Genomic DNA, 8,334 nt, shown 5'->3' with positions numbered 1-8,334 from the left:
ACCCCCTGTGCCCTCTTTCACTCTTCCTTTTTTATGTAGGCAAGTGGGCCATGTATGAGGGCAAGTCCAGGCATATCCTCATCTATTAGTGACTGTGTCCTGACACGAAGGGTAGGATGAAGTTCTTAAGTCTGCAGGCTACATGCTAGCTTAGCTTTGGCTTGATGGACTGTATCACATATTATCTAAACATGGTCATGGGTGTGATTGTATCTTACTTCTGATTGGTGGATGCTGGAACATCTGCTTTTGCCATGTTTTGGGTTGCCATACATAGTGTTCCCAATTATTTTGCAGATGTGCAAAATTGTAAGTTGTCTCATTTAATATTTTTTGTTTCGGAAAGCCCCCTCATCTACTATGCACCCTAAATGCACACTTTTTTTTTAAATTCATGCAAATACAGACTTTATAGCAGACAAATGAGTATCGCAAGGTTTTAAGTTGCCATTAGAGATAGGGCCTTGTCTAACCTAAACATGCAAGTACCCATTAGTGTAATCACGTTTTTATTTCCTTGATGGACAAATGCAACTTGCATGTGAACATTTTCACTTTGTTTACCAGAAAATGGTTCAATTTCTATTATAAATTATGGTTGTTGTCAAATTTGAATCTTAGAGCATATGTTGGACAAGAAGTGTTTAGAATTCCAGAAAGACACAAACAGTTATTTGTGACTTGAACGTGTGCTTGAAGTGCTTGAATTTTATTAGTTGATTTTATATTTTAACTATACTAGCCATCTGTTTGCATGTTTGTGATATCTATCATTTGTTTGCTGCTGCATTAGCTCATCAGGGGAAAAATCACAGGCTGATTTGGCTCTCATCTTTATAGCTTTTGTAAGTTTAATTTTGTTCATAGCACTAATAGGATGTTAAACATGGAAAGACAAAGCAATACAGGGAATTACACAGCTGGGACAGATCAAGCAGATGTGGCTCTTGCGCTCAATGTGTGAGGTTCAGAGATCCAGGTCATGAAGAGCTAAAGAATAAGGAGGAGCACTACCTTAATTAGGCTAATGACCTTCACAGTTGGTCATGAACCAGCAAGCATGGCATCGGTTGTCATGTTGGTGACCCAACAAAACAGACACACTGATTATTTTTTTTTGGTCCCAGAAGCTGGAGTCACCACCTGGTTGTGTGTGTATCTGCGTGACACGTGGGTCATTGCTGATCTGTAGCCAGGCAGCTGTCATGGTTGTTTGTTAAAGATTTCTTTTTCCTTGAGGGCTCTCAAGTGTTTCTCTGCTAAAATTAATTTTCAAGCCACAAAATGCATCTCACATCTTTTCTTTCTCATTGTAACATCTTGGAATTTAATATGGAAAGCGTTACCTTGGGTGGCACTTACAGCAACCAGTTCTTGAACATAATTACATAATTACCTGCCCTCTATCAGTATGAATGATATAATTACTCCCTCATAGCTTACTAACTGATAACCACATCTGATGGGCTTAAAGATGTCCTCATGATTCTAACAGGCAACCAGAGAAAAAAAAAAAGTTAATTTGAAGTAGGGCCCGGCAAAAAAATCGAATGTGATTTTCATGCGCATCTCTTCAGTAAAGCCGCTCCTGTGATTAGTAGTTAATCTCCAGCACATGCATTCAGATCAGAGTAGGTGAGCGGAGTGGAGCAGCAACAATTCCCCTCTGCGCTCTGAGCATTTAATAATCACTCCGCTCCCAGTAAATGTAAATGCTGGTCCGGGCATACCTCACTTTTGTGTTTGCTATATATCAAGTCTCCAGTGATTAGTGGCTAATCATTCTGTAGCAAAAGCTGTTTTTGAGAGTTATGCATGCATGATTCCATTGTTCTTATCACTGATCCAACATTGACCGGCATGCCAAGGCTCAAACTTTGATACCTTTTTCCACTCAGATATTAAGTGTCATAAATTCAAATGAAATGTTAAAACTCTTACATGTTTTGTGATTTCAAGAATGTTGGCTGAACATAGAATTTATTTCACAAAGCAAAATTGCCACATCAGAATCATTACATTTAATCATTGACATCTGCAACTGCAAACATGTGTCACTTGTGATTGCTAGATGTAGTGCCTTGAGAGCTGTTGTCAGCACATTTACCTGGTCTTGCCTCCAAGGTGCTGCTGACTGTAGTTTCTGTAGTGCTTTTCCTTGAATCCTTGGCATAGGCCCAAATCATTATTTCTGTTTAGATGACTCCCATTATGACAGTCTGGGTTTGTCCCAACTTCAGTGCCTATGTATAAAAAGACAACAAATAGCCTATAAAGTAGAAATGTATAAATAATGATTGTAATGCATTTAAAAATAGCAGAATAGATATCAAAAGGGTAAGGATACTCTTTACACTTTTCACTCTATTCTGTAATTATACCTACATCTTTTTTGGTTTGTCTCTGCATTTGGGAGGCTATTGGAGCTCAGGATTTCAAGAACAGTGTAAGGGCTCCTGTGAGCTCTTGTCATATATTGTCTAGAGGGTTCTGTTCTTTTTGTAGATTTCCAAAGGCCTTGACTTAATTTGTTTTGGTATCCACATGCTATCACCACTCAATTTTTACATCATACATTTCCTGTTTTGAATCCGTCTTTGAATTTGATTCACTGTATCACTCTGTTTGAAATGTTAATGGAGTTGTTAATTTTTTTTATAGCACAAACCTTTTGAAAATAATTTTTGAGACTGGAAAGCAGCCAATGTGCATTGCTTCCTATTAAGGGCCATTTTGGGTTTCCCTGGTTGCCTAATTAAAACTGTATCTCTGAAGCACTTATCACAGCTTTCATCTGTGTGTATATGTTTGTCTGAGTTTGGGGATTAGAATGTGATGCCTTGTAGGGTTGAATCAATTTAAAATTTTTGTCTTTGGTATTATACCAGCCTCTTATACCTTGGTATTGATACCTTTAGGTTATGCATAAACAACCCTAGGCAATTGATTAAATGAATCAGAGACTGGTGGTGGTGCTAAAATAATCGAATTCCTTGTGACTTTGCACTTGCATAGCCCGTACTGTACTGTAGTAAATTTTAACAGCCATATAAAGTCATTAATCTTGATGTGAAAGCGTATAGCTCTATAGTCATATTTGATCAAATTTGAACAAAATTATTTGTCCTCTAGGTAGTCCTGGATGTTTAATAGATAAAATGTGATGGATAAGTTATTTAAAATTGTTCTTTGTGTCTTTTTGTAGTTTATTTTCTAATTGTAATGTCTGTTTTATTTCTTGCAGGGTCAGATCCAGGTTGGGCGAACCTGAAACCTACAGTATTTCTGTGTCAGAGCACCCCTGAAGACAGGAGATGGGCTGGAATAATAGCACCTGCAGCACACCTGCCTAAGTCCACAAGGACTCCTCTCCCCCACCCTCAAACCCATTCCCCTCTTCCCCTTCTAAACCTCAAACCTTCAAAATTGTGTATAGCCAAATGACTTGCAGATTTAAAATTTGATCATTAAAGGCACTGGACATTTGTGTATAGCCAAATGACTGCAGACTAAAGTAACTTTCAGGATCTTTATAAATAAATTATTTGTCAATCCTGAAAGCATTTGAATGGAACATCAGCCCAGCAGCTTTCAAACTAGAGCTTCTGGGAATGGCAAAATGAGTGCTGTCATACGATGATGATGGCAAAAAAACAAGATTCCCGGGCACCAACCTACAACCTTGTTGTGGTAGGTTTGTCCGGGACTGAAAAGGAAAAGGGGCAATGTGGAGTAGGCAAGTCCTGCCTTTGTAATCGCTTTGTTCGCCCCAGTGCTGATGATTTTTATTTGGACCATACATCTGTTTTAAGCACAAGTGACTTTGGTGGTAGAGTGGTAAACAATGACCACTTCCTGTTTTGGGGTGAGGCGGTACGAATGTTGGAGGAGGGTGCTGAGTGCCGAATGCATGTGGTGGAACAGACAGAGTTTATTGATGACCAAACGTTTCAGCCACATCGAAGTACTGCCTTACAGCCCTATATCAAGCGGGCAGCTTCCAATAAACTGGCCTCTGCTGAGAAGCTTATGTATTTCTGCACAGATCAACTAGGACTAGAGCAAGACTTCGAGCAGAAGCAAATGCCTGAAGGCAAGCTTTTAGTGGATGGATTTTTACTCTGTGTAGACGTGAGCAGGGGAATGAACCGAAATTTTGATGACCAGATGAAGTTTGTCACCAATCTCTATAATCAGCTAGCTAAGACCAAGAAGCCAGTTGTACTTGTGTTGACCAAGTGTGATGAAGGAGTTGAGCGGTACATTAAAGACTCTCACACCTTTGCCTTGGCCAAGAAGAATCTGCAAGTTGTTGAAACCTCAGCACGATCTAATGTTAATGTTGACCTTGCCTTTCTTACCTTGGTGCAGTTGATAGATAAGAGTAGAGGGAAGCCCAAGATCATTCCATACTTTGAAGCCCTCAAGCAGCAGAGTCAGCAGATAGCATCCGCTAAGGACCGCTATGAGTGGCTGGTAAATCGCATTGTGAAGAACCATAATGAAACATGGCCCAACATCAACCGCAGAATGCAGACATCCCCTGAATACAAAGAGTATGTCTTCCTTGAGGGTACTTCCAAGGCCAAGAAACTATTCCAGCAACATGTGCACAGGCTCAAGCAAGAGCATATAGAAAAGCGGCGTAAAATCTATCTCAGCACACTCCCACAGGCTCTCAATTCCTTGGTTCCAGGCCTGGATGAGATTGATCACCTGAGCTGGTCAGGAGTGCAGAAAGTTCTCGAGACTAAGCGGGAATTCTCCCACTGGTTTGTTGTGCTGGACGACACACCTTGGGAAACTACACCACACATTGACAACATGGAGGATGAACGCATTCCACAGGACCTTTTGGAAACCCCTGCAGCAGAGCAAATCTATGAGTTTCACTTAGAACACCTGCGCAATGAGCGAAAGCGGGCAGAAATGCGATGGGAATTCAAAGAGAAACTTCAATCTTCGCCATTTGTTACACCTGGCAAACCCTGGGAGGAAGCTCGTAGCTTCATTATGAATGAGGAGTTTTATCAGTGGCTAGAGGAGCCTGAGTACCTTGATATCTATAACAAATACCAGAAGATTATTATTGACCAAGCCAAAGAGGACTTCCAAGAACTTTTACTGGAGTACTCAGAGTTGTTCTATGAGCTTGAAGTTGATGCTAAGCCCAGTAAAGAAAAAATGGGTGCCATCCAAGAGGTTCTTGGAGAGGAGCAGAGGTTCAAGGCCCTGCAAAAGCTTCAAGCTGAGAGGGATGCCCTAGTGCTCAAGCATATCCATTTTGTCTACCACCCTACTAAGGAAACCTGTCCAAGCAGTCCTCATTGTGTGGATGGCAAAATTGAGCAACTCTTAGCCCTTCGTTTTCCCACTCGATATTCCTTTGATGGGAGCTCAAAATCACAGTTTGGTGAAGGAAAGGTAGACAGAATTAATCTTGTGATCCTTGGCAAAGATGGACTTGCAAGAGAGTTAGCTAATGAGATCAGAGCACTGTGCACCAATGATGAACGGTACATTCTAGATGGAAGGACTTATGAACTGGCTCTTCGACCTATAGAGGGAAATGTACGCCTTCCAGTGAATTCCTTTCATACCCCCACTTTTGCCCCACATGGTTGCCTCTGCCTCTACAACTCAAAGGAATCCTTATCCTATGTTGCTGATAGTATTGAGAAATTACGAGAATCAACCATAGGTCGAAGGGATACTAATCTAGTTCAGCTTCCCTTGTCTCTTCTGTTGGTCACCAAAAGAGGTGTTGGTTCAATTTCTGACATTGGAGGTGAAACGGCACAAAGCCTGATCCAACAAGGTCAACAAGTGGCTGGCAAATTTCAGTGCCATTATTTAGAGCCTGCTTCTCCAGGTGTGGGCTATGGTCGCAATATAAATGAAAAACATTTAAACCAGATACTCAAAGGTCTATTAGACATACGAAGACCCTCAATTAGTCTTGGCAGTAGCTCCCCACCTTTGCTACCTGCACTTGCAAGTTTCAGAGACTCCCAGCAGAGCACAGAGGGTGACTTACGAATTGTAATGTGTCTGATGTGTGGGGATACATATGATGTTGACCAGCTTCTTTCACCATTCTTGCTGCCCCAGCACTGTCGGCCCTCTTCCAGTCTATCCAGTGGAACATCAGTTTTCTTGGATTTATCTATTGGTGGCCAAAGGCAAAGCATTGATCTGTCTGTTCTATCCTACCACTCATCCTTTTCCTTACGTAAAAGCAGATTAGTGCATGGTTACATAGCAGTGTACTCCGCCAAACGGAAGGCTTCCATGGAAACCCTTTGTGCCTTCCTTTGTGAAGTCCAGGACATTATTCCAGTGCAGTTGCTTGCTGTTGCAGAGACTCAGTCAGAACTTGCAGACTCCGAGGCAGTCCGAGAGCAGCTTGCCCAAGGGGAGGAACTGGCCCATGAAATTGATGCCCGTTTCAGCTCTGTAATCTGTGGACCTGGTGGGGTGGTGGGAGGCTTGCATCGGATAGACCACTTCCAGCCATTCTTTAAGGAGGTAGTGGAGAAGAAAACCATTGTAGAGGCAACATACATGTATGACAATGTTGCCGACAATGTCACCAATGAGAATATTTCTTCACCTCGATGTGGCTCCCCAAGCATCACATTGCTGGACTCGGAGGATGACATCGAGCCCTCCCCACCTTATCCCACCCTAAAAGAAGATGGCACTTTGGCCCATGGTGGAGGTTTCAAGCTCCCAGATATGGAGGGTGATGCTTTCTCACTCATCTCTGACATCACCTCTTTTGAAAACAAACTTAACAACAAAGTCCCACCTCAGGTGCGACCAAAGCCCAATGTCACCTTTGACATTCCCAAACCCTCAAACATCAGTTCATACATGGACCTGGGCCTACACGGATCTAACAGACGCTCATTACCGTCAGTCACCTGGCCACCAGCAACTGAAGGTGGTTATGATCCATCTGACTATGCTGAGCCCATGGATGCTGTTGCAAAGCCCCGTCCAACAGAGGAGGAAAATATTTATTCTGTACCACATGACAGCACACAGGGCAAGATCATTACTATTCGCAATGCAAACAAAAGTCATCCTAATGGCGCAAGAAATGGATCAGACAGTGAGGCTGATAGCAGTTCATTAGAACGTAGACGGAAATTCTCTGCTCTCGGAGTTAAACCTGGGCTGTATCGTGATCGCTCCAAACGCCTTGGAAAGTTTAGCAGCTTCCGCACAAGCTTCATTGGCAGTGATGATGAGCTTGGAGGTCTCCCCAAGATGAAAGAAGATGAGCTTGGTGTGCAGAAAGGGGACAGTTCCTTGAATGAAGAAGGCGAGGACCCAAAGAGGAGGAATATCTTGAGAAGTCTGCGAAGAAATACCAAGGTAAATTTTGTGGTATTCTTTTGTTAAATACATTCATTATACTTCAGAGCACATTTATACAGGCTAACTTTCTTTATTAAGGTGGCCATAATTGATTTATATGATATATGACTGAATTTTGCCATCAGTGGTGTTTTTTTTAAATAATAGACTACACTTGTGTAAGTGTATTTGTTTTAAACGCATTTATATTCACATCTGTGTATTGTCAGTGTTGTCCCAGTGTTATGATAGGCCTTGCTGTGTGCATGTTTAAGTGCATCTTTATACATTAAATATTTTAAATATATTAAAATAAAATAATATACATTATAATATACATTAATGTAAAATGATATAGACTGTTGACATATGTAAATCTTAAAATATGAAATATGTAAATCTAATATCTGTCACATTTATGAATTTAAAAACCCAGAGGAAAACCAACCAAAAATATGCAGAAATTTATTTTGCAATGCACACAAATACTAAACTACTATGAAATACTAAATGAGCACATATTTTAACTGTTAAAATCTTGAGAAATGCATTTCCGTATTCACAACCCTTTAAAACGATTGTTCAGGTATAAAATAGTCAGTTTGACAGATTATTTTAAAGAAAATGTGTCTAGGGATATGTCGGTATCAAATTTTTATGTTTATGTTGGTTTCTAATTTTTTTTTTTGAGGTTATTTGATATTGTTATTTTTTTGAAGTTTTATGATATTTTAATGGTCATAATAGAGTATTACAGGTTAAATAACTTTTTTCTTATAACAACAATAACTGAACATTTAAATACATTATATATTGTTTTCTGTATTCCTTTAAAGTTAAAAGTTTTACACAGATTATAGTGCAAAAGAGCTATAAAGACCCAAATCACTTTACAATAAGACCTCATTAGTTAACCATTAACATTAACAATGAGCAATAGCTACATTTGCTACAGAAGTTATTAATCTT

At 40.3% G+C, this 8,334-nt stretch overlaps 1 protein-coding gene across 2 annotated transcripts in view; it reads left to right on the top strand.

Moving 5' to 3' along the window:
- The first annotated feature begins 3,515 nt into the window (after nt 1–3,515).
- arhgap35a (Rho GTPase activating protein 35a) overlaps nt 3,516–8,334 on the top strand; it is a 31,363-nt gene continuing 26,544 nt past the window's right edge. For both annotated transcript variants that reach the window (XM_042770936.1, XM_042770935.1), the window contains exon 1: nt 3,516–7,383. In XM_042770936.1, coding sequence (XP_042626870.1) covers nt 3,637–7,383 — 3,747 coding nt within the window. In that variant the 5' untranslated portion in view covers nt 3,516–3,636. The remainder of the gene's footprint in view (nt 7,384–8,334) is intronic.

The sequence above is a fragment of the Cyprinus carpio genome, chromosome A15, assembly GCF_018340385.1.
Source record: "Cyprinus carpio isolate SPL01 chromosome A15, ASM1834038v1, whole genome shotgun sequence".
Taxonomy (NCBI): domain Eukaryota; kingdom Metazoa; phylum Chordata; class Actinopteri; order Cypriniformes; family Cyprinidae; genus Cyprinus; species Cyprinus carpio.
The sequence above is the reverse complement of the archived record's forward strand: the minus strand, read 5'-3'. Positions and strand labels throughout refer to the sequence as shown.